We start from the raw sequence: 26371 nt of genomic DNA on the forward strand, positions 1-26371 counted from the left end.
ATTTGGGGGGTTGATAGGAGTCATAAAGAAGGGTGTTGACCAGGCTGCAGCTTTGAAGTTAGCTGAGAGCCATATGGACAAACAATAAAGTCAACTGATGCGTTTAAATACCTATGTCTGTATACAGTTGGATTGTAGTGACATATGATTTTTGAGAATGATGATTCTTCTTGTTTGACCTTTGACATTCAGTTGTTTACTTGAAGAAATACATAATGAATTGCACGACAGGAGTAGATCCGCCACAAGGCTGGATAGCTTGGTTACCGTCTGGTCCTTGGTGGCATCTTCTTTTGAAAAAATTAATTCCTGTTTTTGGACTGTTGATACTGATTTGCTTATGTATAGGATGTAGTTTACTGTGTATGAATGAAATCTATACTGACACTGTCCAAACAAAGGGTGCATAAGTTGAAATTTAAGAACAATGACAAAAAGGAGGGAAATGTTAAGTCTAATTGTTGAATGTTGCCATTGTGTTTCTTAAATTTGTACAGTCTTAGTTTAAGCAGTAGGATCAAAGCCATTCCTTTGATCCTGGCCACCTCTCCAACCACTCTGTCCTGGGGGAGGTTTTATTGTAGATACATCCTATCTGAAAGATCTGTTTCTTTTGATGTAAACTTCCTGGGTTTATGACCCTTTGGTCAGCAGGAGGTAACACACACACACACACACACACACACACACACACTTACATACAGTGCCTTGTCTATGTAACCAAAGGGGGGTTGCAAGGGGAGGTGCTTTGTAAACTATTGTTTGAAGATTGTCAATAAAAGGCAGCGAGAGGAGGCCACCATTGGGGTCATTGTCGTGCTGGACACAGACGAGGCCTCCCTTGCGCAAGTAATGGATCGATCGACTGTCTTGTTTTCTTCATGATGAATAAGTCTCTAGAATTAGCGGGGTTTGTGGAAACACAGACCCAACAGTTACAGCCTTTCTCCCCTCTGCTGCCGAGGCTGTTAGTCTCTCCCAAACTCAGCTACAGGACTTCCAAATGAATGAAAGCAGCAGAAGTGGCTTTACAAAGGAAAGAGGAAGAGGAGAAGAAGAGGAGAGGGAGGCCACCCTGACCATCACTCCAGCTGAAAACATCACACTTCCATTAAAGTTGGTGAGGAAATGTTGAGCAGGATGAGCTGCTGGCTAATCTGGAGGCTGTAGCAGCAGCTCACAGTCACAGTGGGTTTCCACTCATGAAAAAGCTCTGGCTGCTTCATTTCTCATCTCATATCAGAGACTTTAAAGCTTCACTGAAGCTGTACTGTGATGCTTCCATATCCCAGTGAGGCCTCCATAATGATTTCAGCTGTTCTGTACACACACTGTGTGCCCTGTATGGCTCAAAGTCTCTGCAGCCTGTTTTTATCTGCTATCATCAGATCTTCATCATCCTCATTCACATCCCTCACACACTCTACAGCCTCATCAGCACTGACTTCATCTTCACTGACTGATGGAGCACAACATGAACCTGTGGAGGCTGAAACACTGTCCTGTCAAACATCTCCCCGTCACCACTCCACTTCTGTCAGCCTTTAAATGAACCCTGCTCAAGTCTGTCACTTCTGTTTGGAGCCAAAAGGAAAAACTGTTGTTCAGTCGTTTGGAAAGACAACATTTCTGAAAGCACTCAAACTTCTTCACATTTGTCTTCAGACACATCCTGAACATTTAGGAACTGAAGAAAGTTTCAAACATCAAAGACATGAAATATAGAAAAACAACAACAGCCGCAGTCAGTGAACTCACCTCAGAGTCTCCAGTCGACAGTTTGGACTCTCCAGTCCAGCACACAGAAGCTTCATCCCTGAATCCTGCAGCTTGTAGTTGTTACTCATGTCCAGCTCTGTCAGATGGGAGGGGTTGGACTTCAGAGCTGAGGCCACAACTTCACAGTGAGACTCTGAGAGTCGACACTGAGTCAGTCTGTGATGATAGAAAATATAAAATGTGTTATTATAAAAGCAGAAAATCTGCATTATAAACACAGACTGAATGTATATGAAGACAAAACAGAGTGAGGTCATAATCTGATGAATCTGCTCTTCACATCTGTGCTTCAGCTCCTCTTACTGTGTTTGACATGACACAACGATTGAGTCTCTCTCAGACCTGCAGACTTTTAATGAGAATCTTTGTTTGGCTTTAATCTGCAGATGAAGGAGGAAGATGGTGTCACATTTAGGCTTCCATAATGTCCACAGTCTGTCACTGAGATCTGATCCAGAGTCAGAGTGAAGACACACATTTGGACTGTTTCCTGTTTTGACTCCAGAACATTTTGAATGAGTTCAGCTCAGTGAAGAGTTCCAGCTGGAAAGATGATCTCTGTTTGCTACCTGCTGTCAGGTACGACTGTTCACGTCCACACGCAGGAAAAACCTGCTGACTGTTACCAAACGGAGCAGAAATCTCATCACTGGACAATAATGATGAATGAACTCAGAGCTGCTGATATCAGATCTGATTTCAGAGGAACTAAACACAGAAATGATTGGCTCATTTGAGCTTTCTGAGCCATTATCTGCTGCTGTGTCGCTAGTTGGCAGAAAATGATTTGTATTCCTGTTCAGGGCTTCAGTGTTTATGAGTCCAGATCCAGGTGACAGCAAGTCAAAATGATGTTACCTGTCTGTGTCCAGCAGCAGCCTGTATTCACTTTGAATATTGTTATAACCTGACATGGATCAGTTTGTCTTTGATTGGTTTGTAAATGTCACTGTTTCCATTGGACCTGAGTGACGTACAAAGACAGAGAGGGAGAGAAAGGAGAGAGAGGATGGAGACAGCAAAGAGAGAGCAAACACAAACAGGTGAGAGTGGACAGGTGACCAAGGTCAGCAACCAATCAGAGAGCTTCTGTTTGACCCACAGTCACTGATGATGACTGCACATAACCAAGCAGTGTGTTACTCTGATATCAAATATGGATCCTGCTCTTATAATAATGATCATCAGATGATATTATTGTGTTATTTTGTAGCTGAATACGATGTTTGTGTGATTATCAGTGAAAGAAGCAGTGAGGAGGATGGAGAGAGAGAGAGGACAGAGGGTGAAGTTAGAAACACTAAAAGGATTTTTCATGGATTTCATGGATGATTTGAGTGATTTCCAGCAGGACACTTAAACATGTCAGTGGACGTCCTAAAGAACATATTCACTGATATGAAACGTGTCATTGAACAGGATTAATATCAGTGGAAACATGGTGGAAACAGCTGTGACTGCATGGATGTGACACACTTCAAATCTGTTCTCCACTCTTGGATTTGGGATCCATGGAGCTGCTGCTGAGTCTGTACAATAAAGGAATGGTGTGGAAGGTTGCAGCGTACGGACACAAACACTTTGTGCTTACAATCTGATTTTATTTTCAACATTAAACTACTAACCTACACTGATCAATGATGTTAATGATCACATCTGGACTCACCCAGCCTTTCTGCAGTTCCTCACAGCTGGAATCAGTCTCTGTCGTCCCCGCTCTGATGTGTTGTACTTCTGCAGGTCCAACTCATCCAGAACCTCCTCTGACATCTGCAGCATGAAGGCCAGAGCTGAGCACTGGATCTCAGAGAGTTTCTTCTCTGATCTGTTCTCTGACTTCAGGAACTCTTGGATCTCCTGATGTACTGAGAGGTCGTTCATCTCCATCAGACAGTGGAAGATGTTGATGCTTCTGTCAGGAGAGATTTCATCACTGTTCATCTTCTTCAGGTTGTTGATGACTCTCTGGATGGTTCCTGGACTGATCTCTGTCTGACCCAGCAGACCTACTAAGAGTCTCTGGTTGGACTCCAGACAGAGGCCATGAAGGAAGCGAACAAACAGGTCCAGGTGGCCGTTTTTACTCTGGAGGGATTTCTCCATGACTCTCCTCAGAAATACATCAAGTGATTGGAGATCTTTGTTATCAAAAAGACTGAAAATCATCTTGGTGAAAGATTCTGATTTTAGAAACATCTTCAGCACCTTTGTCTTCCTGTTGGTGTGACAGTGGAACATGTAGACAGCAGCCAGAAACTCCTGAATGCTCAGATGAACAAAGCAGTAGACTGGTTTCTGGAAGATCTCACACTCTCTTTTGAAGATCTCTGTACAAACTCCTGAGTACACCGAGGCCTCTGTCACTTCCAGACCACACTGCTCCAGGTCTTCTTGGTAGAACATGATGTTTCCTTTCTCCAGATGTTCAAACGCCAGCCTCCCCAGCTTCAGAAGAACTTCCCTGTCAGCCTTCGTCAGCTCCTGTGAACTCGTCTCATGTCCCTCATGGTACTTGTTCTTCTTCCTCTTTGTCTGAACCAGCAGGAAGTGTGAGTACATGTCAGTCAGGGTCTTGGGCAGCTCTCCTCTCTGCTCTGTAGTCAACATGTGCTCCAGAACTGTAGCAGTGATCCAGCAGAAGACTGGGATACTACACATGATGTGGAGGCTCCTGGATGTCTTCATGTGGGAGATGATTCTGCTGGACAGCTCTTCATCACTGAATCTCCTCCTGAAGTACTCCTCCTTCTGGGCGTCAGTGAAGCCTCGTACTTCTGTTAGCCTGTCAACACGTGTAGGAGGGATCTGATTGGCTGCTGCGGGTCGGGAAGTTATCCAGACGAGAGCCGAGGGAAGCAGATTCCCCTGGATGAGGTTTGTCAGCAGCTGGCTGACTGATGACTTCTGTGTGACATCAGACAGCAGCTTCCTGTTGGTGAAATCCAATGAAAGTCTGCTTTCATCCAGGCCGTCAAAGATGAACAAAAGCTGAGAGACAGCCAGCTTCTCTGCTGTGACCTTCTGTAATGTTGGATGGAAAACATGGAGCAGCTCCAGAAGACTGTACTGCTCATCTCTGATCAGGTTCAGCTCCCTGAATGAAAGCAGAACCACCACACTGACATGTTGGTTCTCCAAGCCCTCTGCCCAGTCCAGAGTGAACTTCTGCACTGAGAAGGTTTTTCCAACACCAGCCACGCCGTTGGTCAGAACCACTCTGATGGGTCTCTGTTGGTCAGGTAAGGCTTTAAAGATGTCCTGGCACCTGATTGGAGCGTCATGGAGGGCGTCCATCTTGGAAGCTGTCTCCAGCTGCCTCACCTCATGTTGGGTATGAACCTCTTCACTCTGTCCCTCTGTGATGTAGAGCTCAGTGTAGATCCTGTTGAGGAGGGTTCTACTTCCTGTTTCATCACTTCCTTCAGTCACACGTTCACATCTCCTCCTCAGACTGATCTTATGTTCATCTAAAACCTCCTGCAGACCAACATCTGCTGAAAGAAAGAAAAACAATGAGACTAAAGAGAAAGAAAACTCTTCAATGTCTGAACAACACAAGAAGTCCAGTTTTCAGAAATGAGTCCATCAGCAGACAGATGTTCAGTCTTACTTTGTACACAGCTGCTCTGACTGGCTGTCTGCAGTCCAGCTCTGCTTCTGGATCTTTCTCCACACTGTGCAGAAGCTCTGATGGTGACACAGAAAAGTCACAGTGGAGATACTTCTGTCCACCTTTGATTAGACTCATTATAAAAAGGAAAACAAAGTTTGAACACAGTCATGTTTCCAGTTCACTGACTTACATTTATTCCATGGACACTCACTCTAACCTGAAGCACAGCTACAACCCAACATTGTTGAGGCCTCATCTCCTCCTTTCCTGACTGTAGAGGTTAAATATGCAACAACCAACAAATAAAAGAATTTGGTTCATTTCAAAGAAATTCACACGGTGACCAAGTAAAGTAACCGTAGTAAAGGAGACAACATCCCGTTGATGGTGGGATTATTTGAAAGATTTGCTTTGGTCACGTCACCAAATGCAGTTGAACCACCCGTGGATCCATGTTTGACCATTCTACCACTCTGAGCTCTGCTTTTTAATCATTTTATTATTATCATCATCATTCATTTATTCATTCTTTGGAGGGGGGCTATTTCCTAATGCCGCCCTAATAAGCTGATGTTCAAGGGGAAATATAACAGAAACTCTTTCAGTGTTATTCATTAATAAATTAACAGATAAACTGTGAAGAAGAAAAAACTGAGATTTAAAGGAGAGAGTGAGAAACTTGATCATCCATCCTCATAATACATGTTTATCAGTATCTGCTGTGACCATACTGCAGTAATAACTACAAGTCTACATTTCTGTGACTGTTGATCAATCACAGCAGGAATCTGAGCTCATCTCTGCACACAGAGCAGCTTCAGCTCTGGGATAAACTGCTCGCTTCACGTCCTTCTCAGCTCACAGACACTCATCCTGATATTTTCCTTTAACATTTGATGGTATAATTCATCTGAGTTTACACTTTATCTGCATGAATACAGAAAAACAGACCCAAACACCAGAAACCATCAGTTTCACCATGTAGAATATATTGTTGTTTCCTTGCTTTTAATTCAGAGAAAAACTCTGATTTGGATTTTCTCTGTTCTCTTTGCCACAGCCCATCCTAGCAGCAGCTGAAGCAGCTGACTGTCACAACACTGAATAACACTTTAGGAGGAACGTCTTGATGCATTCTTAATCATCCAGGAAAGTAAATCTCCAAAAGTTGATTCTGTTCATCTGGACGTAGAGTAAATGTGGTTATTCCAGCTGGACTTTTGTCAAAGCTGGGATAACCACATTTACCAGCCGCTGCTTAAGCAAAAACCTGTAGTGATCCCGTACGTGTCAGGAGTATCGGAGCAGTTGAGACAGATTTTTTCTAAACACCGGGTCTCTGTGGCTTTTAAACCCCAAAACACACTGCGCCAAAAACTGGTCCATCCCAAGGATCAGAGTAACAGAGTAACATAGTGTACGCTGCTAAGTGCAGGAGGATTGCCAGGATTTACATATCGGGGAAACCAAACAACCTTTGGCTACAACACAGAAGAGCCACCTCGTCAGGCCAGGACTCTGCAGTCTATTTACACCTACAGGCCAGTGGACACTCTTTCAATGATGAGGATGTAACATCCTGGACAGGGAGGAACGCTGGTTTGAGGGCGGAGTCAAGGAGGCCATTTACGTGAAAAGGGAAAGACCATCTCTGAATGGAGGAGGGGGCCTAAGGGTACATCTGTCACCATCTTACATGCTGTGATTGCAGCCATTCCCCAACTCTCTGTGAATGGGACTCATGGCCATTGATCAGTGGTTGTTGATCAATGGTCATGAGTCCCATTCACAGATTCACACACAAATTTGCATAATTAAGATTAAGGAACTGACCTCCCAGCCCTTTGTTCCTTCAGTGGGCTGGTTTCAGTTATTATTCAAATGTCCTGTTTATAAGATTGGAAACCTGCAGTCAGCTGAGACTGAAGGAGTCACCTGGATGATGACGAAACGTTTCTCCCACAAAATGCTACGTCCAGATGAACAGAATCAACTTTTGGAGAAAGTTGAATCAGTATTTCAGCTTTAAGAGGGTATTTTAACACAAACATCAGTCCTTCTACTTAAGTATGTTTGACACTTTGTTTAATCATCATTTTTAATGATCAAATATAATTATGTTTGTTATTTGTGGATTTTAAATGTCCTTGACAGAGACAGATGATGATCATTATCCTGCACTGTGCTCTCAGGTTTGGTCGAGCTAGCACAAAGAATGGCTATGTTGAACTTCCTCCTGGGATCTACACTAAGAAGTGAGTCCAACATTAGCAGGGTCTCTTTCCTTTATCTGGATTCACTTTAGCATTCACAGTCACATGAAGCTTGTTATTAACTCGATAAGTCAACCCAGGGTTTCAGCTGAGCGCTCACATGAAACACATGGTGTTGGCAGCATCTGATCAATCATATTCATGGAGACGTGTATCAGCAACAGAGCAGCTGAGTTTGCAGAAGGAAGTCAAACTAAACCACAGGAACAATATGAGGAGATTACACACATAATAAAATACTAGCAGTAACACAGCTGCTGCAGACAAATCAGTCGTGTGATCGTGTGTGAGAGGAGAAGGACTGTAAAGGAGTTTGGTGTTAAAAGCTCTGTATGAATGTGGGAGACTTTGAAGGGCTTTAAAAAGGCCAATATAAAATAAAAGGCAGCAAAATTGCTGAGTGTGAAAGTCACCAGACTTATCAGACCTCTGTGATTAAGACCTGTAAGAACACCTGTTTGTACTTGTTGGCATTATATCAAACACACACGTATATTAAGCCTTTGTTTGAACTCTGGTTGAATTTGTTACTTTCAGACTGTGAAACATCACAGAGGCTGCAGCTGCAGATCTTTTATTCACCTGGAAATTTACTTTAAATGTTAGATGGAAAATGTATTGCTCAGTTTAACCAAAGTAAGAACAAGAATCCATAAACCTTCATAAAGACAAACATCTCCCAGAACATTGAGCTGCTGAAGTGTCACTGAAGGGAAAAACTATTTGTCCTCCTCCATCCAGCAACACCTGAAACACCTGAGTGGAAGCTCCTCCCTACACTGTGTTTGAAGCAAAGCACAAAGGAGACACCTGCTGGAGCAGCTGGAGTCCTACAGACACTCAGCCTCTTCACTACACAAACACCTCCTACAACATCCACTCTTTCCACTCTGACTGCTGTGTTTGTGGAAACACTCCAACACACACCGCTTCACATACCAACATAGAAATGTGTGAAAAAGAGCTGAGCTGATATTAAACATGAGGATTTATTCAGAAATACAGAGTCAGGAACAACATCTAGACACACATTACCTCTCAGCAGCAGAAGAACAGCCTTTAAAGTCTATAACAACATCCTTCGACCTGTTGCTCTTTAAGGAAACACAGCTGGGTTCAGGTCCAGGAGATTCTGGCCTCTTATTGATCCTAAAAGAAAAACAATAAATGTCACAGCTTCATGAGACAGGAAGGAAAAACTGGAAATATTAAATTAAAGACATGATGAACAATCTCATAAAAATAATGTACTTACTCTTTGTCACATAACAGAGTTTTGTTAAATTTTACACCAACATCCTTCGACCTGTTGCTCTTTAAGGAAACACAGCTGGGTTCAGGTCCAGGTTCTGGATTAGTTTCAGGGTTATGTCCAGCTGAGCCTGGTACGCCCCACAGCTCTGGGCTTTAAAACAACACACACAGAGGTATGAGTGTGAATAATGATGGAGCAGTGATGTGAGTGCTGAGCTGTGACATGGAGAAGAGTCATGGACAGTTAGAGATGGTCATCTCACCTCTGAGCTTTGGTCTGGCTCTCATGTTCCCCACACAGAGTGCTTTTAGAGGGAGGGACTCCCTCCTCTCTGTCCTCACACTGATCCATGCTGCTCAGTTCACATCAGCTCACACACACTTTCTACCTTCACCTGCAGAGGAAACACAAATCATTCATGTGCACATCAACTGAGAGCTGCAGAGGTCGTGTCTGATGTGTTGGACTAACATCCATCTGAGACGCAGCTTTCATCAGTTCACTACAAAAAGTGTCACAGAGCCCAGTTCAGCCTCCAAATCCTCCATTACTGTAGTCCTACAAAGCAGCAGGTCAAACATGGCTGCAGAGAGCAGCTTTATGTCAGTAACCATGTCCAGGACCGAGCTGACTGCTTACAGAGTTCATACTCTAACTGCTAGCTGCTCTGCTAGCTAAGCTAACTCAGTAACAGTGACTCTGACAGCAGTTACTGTGGAACAGCGGCCGAGCTCAGGACACATTCAGTGTGTTTAGTCTGAGTCCTGGACTCTGATTCAATGGATTCAATCCAGCTCAGAGTTTCATGTGTTCATCAGAATAAAATACATGTACTAATATAACAGAAGTAATGCTCTGAATGCAGGACTGTAATGGAGGATAAATAAGGTTTTTACAGCCTGAAAGAAACATTCAGTTCATATATTTGTAGACAGTGAAGCAGTTTTTAATACTGCAGCTGTTTCCTTCACCTGTGTGTGTGTGAGCCACACCTTCATGTGCTGCTGTAGAAATATGTGGTCTGACTGCTCAGACTGAGTCTAGGAGGAAAGTTCACACGCTGGAGAAAGTTTTGTTCCTAACTTTGTCAGAGTTCAGCTCCAAAGACAAAGAAGACTGAGCTCACAGTCTGTAGATGGTCCTCAGTGTGTGTGTGAAGCCAAGAGAGCACACAGGAGTGTGTTTATGTCAGCAAATCAGTGTGTGAAGAGTCTGAGGGAGTGTGTGAATGAGACTAAACACTGAAACCAACAGTCCAAGAAAAGCGTCTGGACTTCTTTAAGTTAAACTTAAAGAAGTCCAGACGCTTTTCTTTTTGTCTCCATAATGTCTCCATAATGCTGCAATGTTATCTGCCCCAGAAACACTGTGCAGAAGCTCTGATGGTGACACAGAAAAGTCACAGTGGAGATACTTCTGTCCACCTTTGATTAGACTCATTATAAAAAGGAAAACAAAGTTTGAACACAGTCATGTTTCCAGTTCACTGACTTACATTTATTCCATGGACACTCACTCTAACCTGAAGCACAGCTACAACCCAACATTGTTGAGGCCTCATCTCCTCCTTTCCTGACTGTAGAGGTTAAATATGCAACAACCGACAAATAAAAGAATTTGGTTCATTTCAAAGAAATTCACACGGTGACCAAGTAAAGTAACCGTAGTAAAGGAGACAACATCCCGTTGATGGTGGGATTATTTGAAAGATTTGCTTTAGTCACGTCACCAAATGCAGTTGAACCACCCGTGGATCCATGTTTGACCATTCTACCACTCTGAGCTCTGCTTTTGAATCATTTTATTATTATCATCATTCATTGATTCATTCTTTGGAGGGGGGCTATTTCCTAATGCCGCCCTAATAAGCTGATGTTCAAGGGGAAATATAACAGAAACTCTTTCAGTGTTATTCATTAATAAATTAACAGATAAACTGTGAAGAAGAAAAAACTGAGATTTAAAGGAGAGAGTGAGAAACTTGATCATCCATCCTCATAATACATGTTTATCAGTATCTGCTGTGACCATACTGCAGTAATAACTACAAGTCTACATTTCTGTGACTGTTGATCAATCACAGCAGGAATCTGAGCTCATCTCTGCACACAGAGCAGCTTCAGCTCTGGGATAAACTGCTCGCTTCACGTCCTTCTCAGCTCACAGACACTCATCCTGATATTTTCCTTTAACATTTGATGGTATAATTCATCTGAGTTTACACTTTATCTGCATAAATACAGAAAAACAGACCCAAACACCAGAAACCATCAGTTTCACGTTGAACGGGAAGTGGCTCAAACGTCACAGTTTCATAACGTCACCCTGAACTCCACTCACGGAGTTTCTGTCGCCATTGTAGTTTTTAAAGTCCCGTGATAAAGGCGGGTCTTTCTGTGAATCCGCACGCTCATTGGCTAATAGGTCGAGATTGACACATCGTTATCCAATGAGCGTGCGGGAACTTCCGACATAAAGTTGTTTCCTTTGAAAAACCAAAGTCTGATTATTTTTGCCTCCACTGACGGAGCCTGTTGTTCCCGCCACAGAGACACAGTAATGTCAGAGCGGTGTTAACACTCACCCTGCCTCAGCACAGCTCTCACTCTCCTCCTGCTCTCTCACACTAAACGGAGGCTCAGCTAAACTCACTTCCTCTCTACTTACAGGAAACCAGCGCTCAGAGGAGCCGACCGGCCTCACATTTCACCCACAGACACGAACAGCGTGGAATTATTTTATGTCATAAGAAGAAACATATTCATGTAAACACTCACCTGCCTCAGCTCCACCTTCCTCCTCCTGCTGCTCTGAACGGAGGCTCAATGCTTTCACTTTCACTGCTGCTCCCTAAACACAGAGGATGCTGGGACTTGTAGTTGTTTCCTTCCGGTGCAGTCTTCCTCTTTGTTTGTTTGTGTTTGTGTTCAAGTTATTTCGATCATGTAAACATCAACATTAATTACAACAATTAATTACAGCAAAAACCATCATTATAATGATCTTGATTGATATTGTAATCTCAGTTTTCAAAACAATTGTTCATTAACTTAAACAATGTTACAAGATAAATATATATTCTTAGTGCTTATTTTCTGATTAGATTGTTTTATGTATTTTAATAAGAGAGGCCTTTATAAACCAATCGCAGTGTGTGTCTGGCAGGAAGTGAAGCAGGAAGTCTGAATATAGCTTGTGAGCTTGTGAGAGATGTTTCAAAATGAAAACAGAGGAATTAGAGAATGAAAGTGCAAAGTAATAGTAATGAAAATGATATTAAATAAATGTCTTAGTGTGTTAATACAGGTGCCCATGGACTTGCTCAACCTCCTGGAAGAATACAGCAGAAAAATGATAGATTAACAGAATTGGGACGAAAACAGGCTTTGGTTTAAAATGTCACAGCTTCACCTCTCATCCTGTCCTTATCCTGAGAAGAAGCTTAAAGGACAGTTAATCTCCTGATGAAGACAGAAGACAGAACAACACCGTGGACTTGAAGAATTAACAGCAGGCAAAAAGACAGTGCACCTGACCTACAACACTGAAGGGTCCAGCAGCATGTATGTTGATGGAAACATGCGCTCTGAATTACAAGCTGGAAAGTGTACCAGTGACATGACTGTGTGAAACCACTGGATGGGACTGTCTGAGTCTCATATTTGCCATGCTGGGAGTTAAGCGCCAAGAAAAGACTGAAAAGAGGAAGAGAGAATGAAGAGAGAAGAAGAAACAGCTGATGTGGGCCTGTGTTTGATTTGGGAGGCCACACAGGAAGTTGAGAGAAGAGGGGACGAGGACCGGTGAGAGGTGAAGGTTGGACGTGTTAAAGTGACAGCAGAGGAAAGTTGGGTTGAACGTTGAGGCTGAATTTGTGGGTTTAGAAACATCCAGAGCATCACAACAGAAAGGTAAATAAAAAAAGTAAGAGAGATAAAGAAATAAATAAACTAATAATACATAAATGAATAGAAAAATATAAAACACACATGTAGAAATTGTCACATGTGAAATTGTTTTTGGAGAGAATCAGAAGTGAGACAGTTTGAATCCACAGTTCAGCGCAAAGATGCAGGAATTAAATCTGATTATAAAAATACATCGAGGCAACGAAGACCAGCTTACACTCAATATTAATATGAACACACAACATACACGCAATGAAGACATGCTTACACTCATGAATGTGAATACATGACATAAATGCTGAATGGTGTAGATTTAACACACTTAAAGGCTGAAGCTGAGGAATAACTCAGGAAGTTGCAGGACAATAGAGCGACTTTTGTGACAAGGAAAAAGTGACTGGGAGGACCAACCAGGGATTAGAAGCTTAAAGCAGGTTTAAAATAGTGAATTAGAAGTGGTTTCCAGCTGATTGAGCAAAAGAAGTGACGACTGTAGAAATAAAAATAAAAGAATAATAATTGAATTATGCAGCAATGTTTTGAATATGCATTTCTGTTGTCAGGGCAACTTCTCGAGATGTGACTCAATATGCAAATTAGTTGAATGAGTGGGGACAGAAAAAAAAGAAAAACTCAAGTTTCCTGTCTGAGACATGAGTGAAGTTTGCATTGAGAGAAATATATCTGTGACTGTGTGAGAAGAACTGTTTGGTAAAATATATGATAGCAGCCGCAGGACAATTAAATAAAGTCTGTGACTAAGTGCAGTCGTGCAGATTTGGAGAAGAAGTTTATAATTTAGTGATGACACATTGTTATAAAGTGTTTAGAAAGGGCTTAATGGGAATATTACTGTTGGGCAAACTGTGCGGCTTTAACAAGATTTTCTGTGTATTTAGCAGGTGAAACTCTGTCAGCTGACTTCAGACTGTCAGGAAGCTGAAGAACCTGAGGCCAACCACTGAAACATGATGTGGGCAAAATGAACAGAGGGAGGGATTTTAAAGGTGAACATTTAGGACTTACTGCAAATGTTACTATGTCAAAGTTACTGTGACTCAAACAGAGGAAATTCTGATTTTTTTATTTCCACACCCAGCATGTTTTGGGTGTTATATGCTATTAAATACTTTTAAATAAATTAAAAAGTATTTAATAGCATATAACACCCAAAATATGCTTCGGTTCACATTTAACTCCAGAAAATCATCAATCAAAACATGGATATTACCTGACCACAGATTCGTGGTGACGTCACTGCTCTTTTAACTGTTCGGTGTCTTTGTTTGTTTGCTGGTTGTAGAAATGGTTTATATGAGCTTTGAGCTGAGAGTCAGAGGTTTCTGTGGACACTGCTCATGTCGGCACTTATATTTCTGACCTTTTCTTATAACCGATTAAACATGATCTCCTCCCTTTTGCCCCCATTTTTGGTGGTGTAGGTACAAATGATCAGGCATGACATTCTCATAATAAATAAGATACTGCAAATAATTATTTCTCCATATGTGCGATTGAAGTGAATTGAAAATGTGTATGAAATGACACTGTTTTAAAGATTTGGCCTAAATAATTTTGGAGTGAATGAGTCTAAACATGATGACCTAACTAGTGATACCCTGACACACACACACACACACACACACACACACACACACACACACACACACACACACACACACACACACACACACACACACACACACACAGCATGTTATGCCAGTTTCAGCTGAAACTATGTTTCAAACCATGTTCCGGGTTTTTAGTTCACCATTTATGAGGCTTCAAGAAGAAAATAAAAGACAGATCTGAATGTTTGAAAATGTTTTGGAAAGATTCTGTAAAGATGAGATGAAAAATACTCAAAGGATAAATTTAATTGGTTTATTATTTAGATAAGTTGAAAAAAGTTAAACAAGCAAGTAAATGAAGAAACAAGGTAAAATGAAGTAATAATGAAAAAAGTTAAACAAGTAAATGAAGAAACAAGGCAGAGGAGAGAAAAGCCCAACAATCCCCTCTGAGCAAGCAGTTGGCGACAGTGGGGAGGAAAAACTGCCTTTAAACGGGCAGGAACCTCCGGCAGAACCAGGCTCAGGAGGGGACAGTCAACGGCCGGGACTGGTTGGGGGGGTGAACAGAGGTGGAGCAAGACGAGGCTACATCAGGTGAGGAAGCAGTAGCGTCTCTCCTCCGGAACAAGTGGAACCATTTTTTCTTTTTTTTCATGCACTTTTCCACGAGCGCTTTTTTCTCCAGGATGAGATTTCTCAGCTCATCGATGTCTTCTGCGTTTTGTTCTTCAAGTTTCTCACATCTTTGTTCCACCTCTTCCAATGTTGCTTGTTGTTCTTCAAGCTTGTCTTTGAGTTGTTTGGATGTTGCCTCCTGTATCAGCTTGTCCTTGTGCATGTCTGCATTTCTCTGTTGGACCTCTTTGTGCTTGTCTTCTAACTGCTCGTTTCTTTTCTGGATTTCTTGGAGCGTGAGCTGCAGGTCTTCATGTATTTTGTCTTCTTGTTGTTTTTGCGCCTGCATTTGAGTGTTTTCACGCTTCAAGTTATTGAATTCCACCAAAATCCCCTTAACGAGCTCGGAGTTGTTTCTCGCTATCTGATCGATCCTTCTCTGCATCTGTGAGCAGCGTTTCTCCAGTTTGTCCTTTTCTTCTTCCACTTTAGTTGCTTTGTCCTCCAGCTGATTACAAAACTCTTGCAGTTTTAGATTTTTAGACTCAAAGTCCTGGACGATACGTTTTCCTTCTTTCAGTCTTTCCTGCTGTTGCTCTTTCTGTTGAAGAAGGTCTTTATTTTGGCGCAGTGTTTCATCCAGGCTTTCTCTCAGCATGCGGTATTTTTCCTGCATGCTCTTCAGTTCGTGCTGCATGTCTCGTTGCTTTTTGTCCTGCTCTTCCTTCTGTTGGAGGAATTCTTTCTTTTCTTCCACAGCTTCATGGAGCTGTCTTTGGAGGAGCCGATTTTTTCGGTCCATGTATTGGAGATCCCGTTGTATCTTATCAGTCATCGTTTTCTTGTCTTGGAGCTGGTTGGTCATTTCTTTTAGTTCTGCACTCTTTTGCCTGTTTTCTTTAATGAGGTGCACAATCTGCTCTCGGGTCTGAGCAAACTTGATTCCCCAGCCCTCATTAATAATTTTTATGTCCGGCTGGCGCTGTTGTCTGTCTTCCAGCTCTTTATTTTGGGCTTCCATTCGTCTACATTTGTCCTCCAGTTGAAGTTTCTCTTCTTCAATTTGTTGCATTTTTTTCTGGAGAAGGTAGTTTTCCTTCCTACTCTCCTCTAACGCCCTTTGGAAGGATGAGGAGCCATTTGGGGAAATTGGCCGGCCACGCCAGGAAGGAGAGGCGGCGTAATCTTTTTGAATTGGTTGTTTTTTCCTTGGAAACATGTTGGAGTTTCTATACGATGACTTTGAAGAGCTTGTGGTGAACGTTTTGTAGGCTGCAAACACAGATGCTGCTGAAACGAACTAAAACTTGCTGTTTCTCACCCCTACTTAAGGAAAAACATCAAAGGACTTAAGATTCTTAAGATCTATGACATCATCACTCCCTAAGCCAATGAGATTGTCACAAGACATTTTGGAATGGGGTATTTTTTTTTAAACTGTTTTCAAACTTAACTTAAAATTTCAGTGTTTCCTGGTTGTGGACTATTGGTTAGTCCAGCCGATTAAGAAATTAATTGTCACAAACATCACTAATATTATATAACAGACGACAGAAAACACGAGTTTTTTTTCTACTCAATAGCGGTATAATAAAAGTTTTTTTTAATTATCCTACTTTTTATAAAAGAGAACATTTATTAAAGATTATGTATTTAATTAAAAAACTCTGTTCATCTAAAGCAGGGGTCAGCAACCTTTAAGACCCAAAGAGCCAAAGAGCCATAATTGGCCTATCTGGGGTTGAAAGGCTCGATAAATGCACGGCGTTTCGCCGGGTACACCGGCTTCCGCGAGTGTGACGCTTATTTTGAGCGATGAAAAAATAAGAAAATATAATTTTATTTGTATATTGCAAAATCACAATAATCTTCCAATTTAGAACTACAAGTTAAAAAAAGAACTAACATAAATAAAATACACTTCAGCTAATTTATTTTCACAAACCACGCGGAGCCGCACTATAAGGACTAAAGAGCCGCAGGTTGCCGACCCCTGATCTAAAGGGTTTAACAAAAAGGGGGAGCTTCCTGCTGGAAATTGAAATGTCCCCATGTCCCCACTGGGCGATCGTGGCTCAAGAGTTAGGAGTTCGCCTTGTAATCGAGCCCCGGCTTGGACAGTCTCGGTCGTTGTGTCCTTGGGCAAGACACTTCACCCGGCAAGACACTTCACCCGTTGCCTGCTGGTGGTGGTCAGAGGGCCTGGTGGCGCCCCAGGGTGGCTGTAGCTACATCACCAGTGTGTGAATGTGTGCGTGAATGGGTGGATGACTGAGGGTGGGTGCTTAACTAGTTAAAAAAACAAACAAACATCTGTCTCTTATTTTTTATGTCACACAGGAAAGAAGCTTCAATGAGAAGACATTAATTTGTTGGTGTTTGTGGTGTTTGGTGCAGTTTTCTTGTTTTCTGGCTTGTTGTTTATTTACAGTGGAGATGAAGATCTCTAACAAGTTGATTTGTTCACATTTGCACATCTTAATTTTTAAGAGGAATGTGTTTTTTTGAGTTTGTACACTATATGCATGTAAGGCAACCGTTTCCTTTTTCTGTATTTTTGTGTGCTGCTCTTTTAACAAAAGGGGAACAAAAGACATTTAAATCGACCTCAGATGATTTGTTTAAATTTTTACAAGGTCTTACTGAGGTGATGCAAAGTGAAACATGCTTCTTTTTTGGTAATGTGCTGGAAAAGCTTGAAAATTGACCTTGAATGTGCTTAAAAAGTGCTTGAATTTGACCCTAAAAATGTGTATGAACCCTGCATATATTGCAGTATTTACAGTTTATAGTAGGAATTTCATGGCAACAGCTAATCTTTATTTTGTTTACTGGGAAATGAAATGCTGCCAATTCACAAAGCTGTGCTTCAGCTGCACTTCCTGTTGTAGACTTGTGATGCACACAGGCTCTGTTCCAGCACTCAGCATGTTCTTCCTTATTTGCTCCACCAGGGGGAGCTCCTAAACTATGACATCTTGATAGGAGTGAACCAGGGAGAGGGGCTGAAGTTTGTGGACGACAGTGAGGACAACGACGGCATCTCAGCTGCGGCGTTCGACTACACCATCTCCAACTTTGTTGACAACCTCTACGGCTACCCAGAGGGTGAGGACGCCACCTCTGTACACTGCCACTTTTTCAGTTATTCCATTTTACAGCCTCCTCTCACTTAACTGCATTTTGCAGCATCATCAGGTTTTGTCTCATTAGGAGCCGCGTTTGTTGATCTGTTAGTTTTTTTCTGTTTGCTGTATTCATTAAAATAAACGGATAATCGTCAAAATGACAAATGTGGACAATTATCAAAGCTTACATTACAATTCTGACAGCTTGAGTTCACATGAATTTTCAAAAGAATATCAAAACCTGTGAAAGTGCTTTAAGCGTTTAAAACATGCGAGTAAAGAATGGAATCAGTAACATGTGAGCCCAGTGAAGTGCATCAAACAAGACAAGCGTGCTAAAGAGAGCCACTCATCCACATCACGGCGTGTCTGCGCCTTAACCTTTGAGGCTCTGTGGGCAGTAATGCTATCATCCCCCAGGTAGTGGGCTCCCAATCTCAGTGTCGGTGTTTCTGACAGATCGGCCTGCGAACCCCTCACAGCCGGACCACAGTCACAGTACAGACATGTTTGGATAATGCAGTCATGCTTCCTCTCTGCTGCCTGTCACTCCTTCTGTTATCTGAAAGACTTTTTTTTCCTCTCTAGATTTCTCACTTGCTTCCTGTTTACGGACCACCAGTGGGTGGCACCAGCTGTGGCCACTGCCAAACTCCATGCTGAGTTTCAGTCCCCAGTTTACTTTTACACGTTCTACCACCACTGCCACACCGAGACGCGGCCCGAGTGGGCCGACGCCGCGCACGGAGACGAGATACCTTACGTGTTCGGCGTACCGATGATCGGTGCCACGGACCTGTTCCCGTGCAACTTCTCCAAGAACGATGTGATGCTGAGCGCTGTGGTCATGACTTACTGGACTAACTTCGCAAAGACTGGGTAGGCCTCATGTCACAGTAGTGTAAACTGTACACGTTACTGTATGTTCACTGATAGCCTTCTAGTCATCTTGAATACTTGAATCTGGGTTGCTAGTTTAATTTCTGTGTGGCTTTGAAGAATTGAACATACTGGTTCACCAAAAGCATCCAGATCCCAGAGCAGCCGGTTGGTCTTAGATAGTTTAAAGGTTGCACAGAGAATGGGCCTCCTGTCTGTATTCAGTGTATTGATGCCACATGTTACTTATAATGGAGACTGAATATAACTTTGAACTGAAACGTTTAACCTTTATGCTCCACCAGGGACCCCAACCTGCCCGTCCCTCAGGACACCAAGTTCATTCATACCAAGCCCAACCGCTTCGAGGAGGTCATCTGGACCAAGTTCAACTGGAAGGACAAGCAGTACCTTCACATCGGTTTGAAACCTCGTGTCAGAGACAACTACAGAGCTAACAAAGTGGCCTTTTGGCTGGAATTAGTCCCTCATCTTCACAGCCTGCACGACGTGCTCTTTCCCACCACTACGCGCTCCCCCGCAGGCCGTGACCCCGGCACCATGAGGCCCAGAAACAACGTTCCTCGAACCACTCGTCATCCTTACCCTACCTTCCCATCAGATCCTGAGCCCGAGGGCTCAGAGCGCCCGCCCCAGGACCTCTTTCCCAGAGACACCCGCGACTACTCCACCGAACTGAGCGTGACAGTTGCAGTTGGAGCGTCGCTCTTCTTCCTCAACATCCTGGCCTTCGCCGCCCTTTACTACAAGCGTGACAAGCAGCACGAGATGCGCCGGCACCGGCTGTCCCCTCAGCGGGGCGGCCCCGCCAACGACCTGGCTCACAGCCAGGAGGAGGAGATCATGTCCCTGCAGATGAAGGACTGGGAGCACGACGCTCACCACGACATGGAGCCCCTGCGACCCCACGACATCCTGCGGCCCGCCTGCCCTCCCGACTACACCCTGGCGCTGCGCCGCGCCCCCGACAACGTGCCGCTGATGACGCCAAACACCATCACCGTGATCCCCAGCACCATCACCAGCATGCAGCCTCTTCACGCCTTCAACACATTCCCCTCCACCGGCCACAACAACACCCTGCCCCACCCCCACTCCACCACCAGGGTATAGTAGGGACAGGCCCGACACAGCGCCACCTAGGGACCAGGAACACTGGCTCTGCTTCCGCTCTGGAAGGGAGGCCTCTAGACGTGGGCCTTCGTTCTGTCCTCTTATTCTCTTCTTTCTCCAAAAGCAACTACACCTGCTGCGTCATGTGCTGTGAAACTTGGCAGCTCCCTCCACTGGTGGCATGTGGAGGTGCAACTGAAGTGTCCAGCAGCAGATGAGCAGTTTGGGGTGGGTGACTCAGATCTTTCAAAGATACTGTTTTCAAAGACGGTCTGCTGTTTCCAGGCTCAAGACCTCCAACATTTGTCAAAGGGACGAATGCTCTCTCGCTCCTCGCTGTTTTCTCTTTTTTACATCTCTTTTTCCATCTCCTGTGTGTTATGTGCACATTATGCTTCTCTTTTCTACATCCGTGTTTTATTACTGCTCTCTTCCTCTCATTTGACACGCCTCCCTCCTGCTCTTCTCTAAAAATTCCCGATCTGCTGAGCAGTCTGGAGGCGGGAGGCGTACACTAAACATATAACTATGAAAACACTGATATCTTTCATTCGACCAGCATTTTTAGGTGCCAAGTAAGTACTGCTGTGTTTCATTTCTCATCGAGGGAGAAGAAAAACCAAAGAAAAATAGAGTTTCGCTATTTACCGTCAACTAACAGAGTTCTGTCATGTTCTCATGACAAAGTGCCAAACTGGCCTCAGTCGTGATTTTCTTTCTTCCATCTTCTCTTTTTGTTGTTTTGTTTGAAGCATTTGTTAAATTGTTGTTTTTTATTGTGTGGAAAGAATTTTTCTGAAAATATAGATATAGAGAAATGATATTATATATAGTTCTATATAAAATGTGTACAAAGGAGAAAGTATATAAAAGGGTTTTCTCAGTGGGGGATCTATGCATGAATTATTTTTAAAGACGCGGGGAAAAGGACACTGTACCTGTCGATGCACATTTCCCAAAATCTAAACGAGTCATATCGCTCCATGTTTGCTACTTTTGGTTTTTGGTTTTCTCCCGCAGAGTAAGAGCATCGCAGGAGCATCGCAGGAGCATCGCAGGAGCATCGCAGGAGCATTGCAGGAGCTCCTGAAGTCAAACGACGCCTCCCAGCACTCATTTATTAAAACGGAGTCGATGCCAAAAGTCTTAAACGTTAGAATCAAAGCAACAGCTGTGAACTCAGTCATGGTGTCATGTGCAGCCTCCATCTTACTGTCACTACTTTTTCATTTTAGGGTACGTGAGGTAAAGCGTCCGTCGATGTAGCTTGATTGTACAAAACTATTTTTCTACGTTATTAACAAAACAGAGCAGAGACTGATGCTGCTCCTGTCTGACCCCCTTATGTCTGCCACATGTGTATTCTGACTTCATATCATCACTGCTCCCTCCCTCCTCCTCTCTCCATCCTACACCGCCTTTGTTATTTAACACCGACCCCCCCCAAACTGATAATCAGACAAATTCCCAAACAGCTGACTTCACTGTGTCGACACCGTTCCTGACTATTTCTGACCTCAGCTCAGCTCTGCTATTATCCTCACATTAAGGGTTCGTTCACCTGCCTGCAGATGATCTGTGAGCTCGTCGGTTGTAAATTAAACTCTAAGCACACTGAGGGTAACCGGGAGGCGTTCAGGGCCTGCAGTGCAGAGCTGCAACATGAAAAAAAGGGATGGGGGCTCAGATCTCCTGAACAGGGTAGAAACAACACGGTGGGTTTGTGCTGTTTGTGATTCCTGCTCCGTCACTCTGGTGGAGACGACTGCAGCTCAGCAGCGCTCCCTGCTGATCCTCTGATGAAGATGTCAACAGTATGTAAACTGAGCTGATGTGCTGCTGTTTGAGCCCACGTGGTAGCGTACGTCCAGTATGGGAGAACTTAGTCACCGGTGCTGTCTTTGCTTGTGCTCTAGCTTTAGCCTGTTTGATTGTTTGTTTTCTATTTTATTACTGCCTAAAAGGGGAGGTGGGGGAAACACATGCCTGACTTCTCCTGTCAGAGGTTTTGTAAGCTCAGTGGAAGGGAAACGTGCACAATGTAAATCATAAAACAACTGAGTGGGGCTGTGCTGCAGGTGGATCAGTGCTGTGGACAGTAGCTGTGGAAAAGAGACTGGACAAAGACTCTCAGCCTTAAATACAGGACAGAGGATGATCCGATCATCTTTCAGCTAACAGTGTCGAGCAGAAGGACGGCCGGCTGATGCGTCCGTACGAACCCTTTTGTACTCACTCCTGTGTATAAGGAGGTGGCGAGGGGTTGTGTAGTTAACCTCAGTGATAGGTTTGTAGCATAAACCTATTCGTTGGAACGTTAAGGACAATTTAATTACATAGCAAAGCAAGACACGAGTAGGCAAAGTTCTTCATGTTTCCCGTGCACGGGAGAGAACCGGACAAACGCCGTTCCTTCGCTTCACCCCAGTTGCTCTCGTCCGCTCCCCCGTAACACTGCTCTTTTATTGAGGTTACATGAATATACATATGACGTTCATTAACATATGACGTCTACATACAAACAAAGAGTACGTTGCCTGTGTGTGTGTGTGTGTGTGTGTGCGTGCGTGCGTGCGTGTGTGTGTGTGTGTGTGTGGTGGGGGGGGGTCAGAGTGTGACCCCATAAAGACTTCCCTAAACCTGCTGGTCTGGAAGTCCAGCAGTTCATCTAAACAAAAGGCACTTAGCCTAAATCAGATATAGATACATTTATCCTAAATGAACAGAGGGAGTGACTTTAAGTCTGATTTCAGACTATGTCAGTATTAGTTAAGCCAAGAGTCGGGCAAAAGCTTTATGACCCGGAAAGTTCTAATTCCCACAACATATTGTTGGATTAGTAAGCAAAACTTTTCTGTGATGAAGATTTTTGGGGTTGTTGTTTTAGTGATGGGTTCATTCTGTCAGTTAGCTTTGGCTTGTTTTCTTATTTCAATAGAGGGAGTTTTACTAAACATGGACATGTCGAGGAGCGGCTCATTATTTCTGTAACAGTGCACTTAGAGAAAACTGTCAGGTGTCGCCCCCTTTGGTGATGATGTTTTGTGCTCTGATGAGCTAATAATCAGCTCTCTTTTTCTCCTTCTTTGTTCTAAGCAGGCCTGCAAGATTGAATTAACAGCGCTGTAAAACATTGTTGTGAGAGCAAATATAAGGTGAGCTTTTCCAGATTACAATGGGCTGAGGAAAAGGTCACCTGTGGGAACCTGCGAGTTCCTGTCTAAAGGATTGCAGCGAGTCAATCCAGTCCAAGATCATAAAGAACTCTTTTTCTAAAAACAAAAGAAAGAACAAATAAATGAGCTCATATTGATGAGGGTGGAGACTCTGATGCTTTGCGCGTGAGGCTCCACTTGTCTGCTGTGCAGCCGTGACAAAGACTGGACCAGCGTTAGGATGAGTAGATGTTGACAAACAATTCACGACGCCGGTAAGAAAAGGGTGGATGCTTTGCTTTGCTTTTGGCAGGAGCACAAGAGAGAGAGGGAGACCGAAAGGTTCACATGAGAGTGGAGCTGCAGACTCCACCCTTGGGCGGCTAATTTTGGGTTGCTGATGTTTGCTTTAAGAAAATGTTGTTTTATTGACTGGGTTTAGATGATGGTGTCACATTATATTGTTGGGAAAATGCCAAATGCTGAAGGGGAGAAAATGTTTGATATTACTGATGTTACCATTAACCAAAGCAGGCCACTGTAGAAGTCAATGACATTTTATAGAAGGAAAACAGAACCAAAGCCAAATGTAGGAGTTATATAGGGGATTGGTGGACTTGTCACATTCCAAATCCAGTTATGGAACAACAAACACTGGTCCAAGGGAAAGGGCAGGTGATACGAGGTGGTGCTGGAGGAAAACGAGCAAAGTAAAGACAGCAAACCTATTTTGGTTCGATTTGATAAAGTCAAATTAAAAGAAGTACCATGACACTCAGAGGATCAACGTGAAACTAAAACATACGCACATTTTGTATGAAGCACATGACTGATAACTGTTGTGTTTTAAGTTTAGTTTCTTATAGCACAGAGTGGATCACAGTGAGGGAAGGACAGGGGGGGAACTGAGTTTAAATGTGAAGTTGATGCTAATATACAGGTTTTGTTTCTAGGTCGTTCTGGGGATGCAGGCTCTGGGTGGAGCCAGGAGCTGAAAAGATCGAACATGATAATTAAACTGATTTTATTATTTAAACACAGGTTTGCAGGCCCGGAGCAAATATACTCGAGAGGAGAATCGCTGAGGTTTCCTGAGAAATGATCTGATGAACCTTTTTCTTTTAATTTTCTAGTTGTGGTTTTGTTTGACACATGAAGATGTGTCAAAAGGGGGAGTTTTAGGTCTAATTTGAAACAATGGATTATATGATCGATGATGCAATTCTACACTGCAATCATCGAGTCCATCCTCACCTCCTCCATCACCGTGTGGTACGCTGGAGCCACTATCAGGGACAAACAGAGACTGCAGCATGTTGTGCGCTCTGCTGAGAAGGTGATTGGCTGCAGACTCCCATCTCTGCAGGACCTGTACGCCTCCAGGACACTGGGGCGTGCAGCTCAGTCACAGCTGACCCTTCTCACCCTGGACACAGTCTGTTTGACCTGCTCCCCTCAGGCAGGAGGCTCCGGTCCATTCGCACCAGAACCTCTCGCCATAAGAACAGTTTCTTCCCCTCTGCTGTTGGACACATGAACAATAACCGTATGACTGTTCCCACCACTACCACGTGACCCTACGCTGTGTTCACTGCATCATTCCATGTTTGGCCCTGATCACCACCTGCACTCATGTATATATCTATCTACTTAGCACTTTTAATCCTTATTTTTATTTTTATTTAAGTGTTATATGACAGTATGTTTGCACTGAAGCACCGCAGCAATTTCCTAATGTTGTAAACCTGCTCAACATTTGGCAATAAAACCGTTTTTGATTCTGATTACTGTCAGCATTTTAATCGCTAGTTTAAAGGCTGCAGCTGTTGCTCTAACATAAATGTAACAGGCCTCAGTGCTGGTTCTAATAGTCTGAGCTGCTTCCAGCTTTATTTGTGAAGAGCACAGCAGCTTACAAAACACGTAGCTAGCTCGTACAGCTGCGACGTTAAACTTTCATGAGCTAAGATGACCTTAAAATAACGGGGCTACGTGTGGTGATGCTAGCGTTAGCCACGTTAGCGCGTTAACTTCACAGGTGGTCAGACTGAGTAAACAGGCACTAAGTCAGAGGTTGGGCTCTCCGTTTCGCTGCAGGATCCCTTCATTCATGCAATTTATGCAGTTTATTAAAGTGCAATTGGAAAAAGGATTTTGAAATGCAGTTTTTAAAAGCATTTCAAAAATCAGTTTATTAAATGGGAATTCAAAAATGAATTTACAAATGCAGAATTTATTCTATAATTCATTACTTAAGCACAGAATTCTTTATTTCGATGCGCGTGGCTCTTGTGGTCCTCCATACAGGAGTGAGAACGTGTTGGCATTTGGGTCCTCCTTCCCCTCATCATAGTCTGCCACGCAGGCCGTGACAGAAAAGCCCACTAAAAGAACGCCCACCAGACCAAAGCAATGGTTTTGACTTGATCAGCATTAACCCCGCCCCCTGACTTTGATGGGTGAAGCTGACAAATAAAATGTATTTATGAACAGCGATGCAGGGCCAGGAGTAGCAACGTGAATTAAATAAATACATCATTAAATAATTCATTAAATGTGTCAGTAAAATAATCAAAATAGAAAACAAACCAATAATTGATTAAATATGTAATTAACTAATTTGAATTGTATATAAACAAATATTGAAAAATTTTAAATGAAATTAATGGATAATTCATTATTAATATATATCTTTAATTGATTATGTAGATTTTTTAAATTAATTACTGAAATAGTTCATTCATTAGTGATGCATTTATTTAATGCAACCATAAAATTATTGCTAGTTTAAGTAAAATCAATTTAAGACATCAATATTAAAGGTTAACTTATGATAATGAATACATGCAACTATAACTGATGACATAAAAATGAGGATTTCTTAAGCTGAAGCCAAAGTGCTGACTCATTTGTCATGTTACTCTCAAATGTTTTCCCTAATAACAAGAACATAATTACACTTTAGCCACAAGAGGGCAGCAGCATTAATATAAGTCACATGTATATAAAGGTACAGTGATTATATTACAGTGATTTTGACAAAAACAAAACAGTTGAT

General features: G+C 42.9%; 2 protein-coding genes across 3 annotated transcripts; one reads left to right on the top strand and one right to left on the bottom strand.

Moving 5' to 3' along the window:
- Nucleotides 1–1754: 1754 nt before the first annotated feature.
- On the bottom strand, nt 1755–9310 carry LOC146634658 (protein NLRC3-like). 2 transcript variants are annotated; one of them, XM_085379139.1, is made up of 6 exons: nt 9183–9310; nt 8921–9070; nt 8701–8814; nt 5390–5466; nt 3446–5273; nt 1755–1935 (listed from the first exon to the last, which is right to left on the bottom strand). In XM_085379139.1, the coding sequence occupies exons 1-6, from the start codon at nt 9269–9271 to the stop codon at nt 1755–1757; spliced, it is 2439 nt and encodes an 812-aa protein (XP_085235265.1). In that variant the 5' UTR covers nt 9272–9310. The 2 variants fall into 2 exon arrangements, with proteins under 2 accessions (XP_085235265.1, XP_085235266.1); XM_085379140.1 differs by lacking the exons at nt 1755–1935; nt 5390–5466; nt 8701–8814; nt 8921–9070; nt 9183–9310 and adding an exon at nt 2680–2743 and having other exon boundaries at nt 3446–5123.
- A 9598-nt stretch (nt 9311–18908) lies between these two features.
- On the top strand, nt 18909–20158 carry LOC146634659 (neuroligin-4, X-linked-like). Its single transcript, XM_085350466.1, has 2 exons — nt 18909–19024; nt 19330–20158. The coding sequence occupies exons 1-2, from the start codon at nt 18924–18926 to the stop codon at nt 20156–20158; spliced, it is 930 nt and encodes a 309-aa protein (XP_085206592.1). The 5' UTR covers nt 18909–18923.
- The last annotated feature ends 6213 nt before the right edge of the window (nt 20159–26371 follow it).

The sequence above is a fragment of the Diplotaxodon limnothrissa genome, linkage group LG3 (genome assembly GCF_057381915.1).
Source record: "Diplotaxodon limnothrissa isolate DT_005_m linkage group LG3, D_limnothrissa_male_GT1.1, whole genome shotgun sequence".
Lineage (NCBI taxonomy): Eukaryota > Metazoa > Chordata > Actinopteri > Cichliformes > Cichlidae > Diplotaxodon > Diplotaxodon limnothrissa.

Bases quoted from the DNA above. Each gene is read 5' to 3' on its own strand.
- LOC146634659 (XM_085350466.1), top strand. From the start codon at position 18,924: ATGATCGGTGCCACGGACCTGTTCCCGTGCAACTTCTCCAAGAACGAT. The intron at 19,025-19,329 runs GTAGGCCTCATG...ATGCTCCACCAG, and splicing joins ACTAACTTCGCAAAGACTGG to GGACCCCAACCTGCCCGTCC.
- LOC146634658 (XM_085379139.1), bottom strand. From the start codon at position 9,271: ATGGATCAGTGTGAGGACAGAGAGGAGGGAGTCCCTCCCTCTAAAAGC. The intron at 9,071-9,182 runs GTGAGATGACCA...GTTGTTTTAAAG, and splicing joins AGCCAGACCAAAGCTCAGAG to CCCAGAGCTGTGGGGCGTAC. The intron at 1,936-3,445 runs GTGAGTCCAGAT...CTATCATCACAG, and splicing joins AGGAACTGCAGAAAGGCTGG to ACTGACTCAGTGTCGACTCT.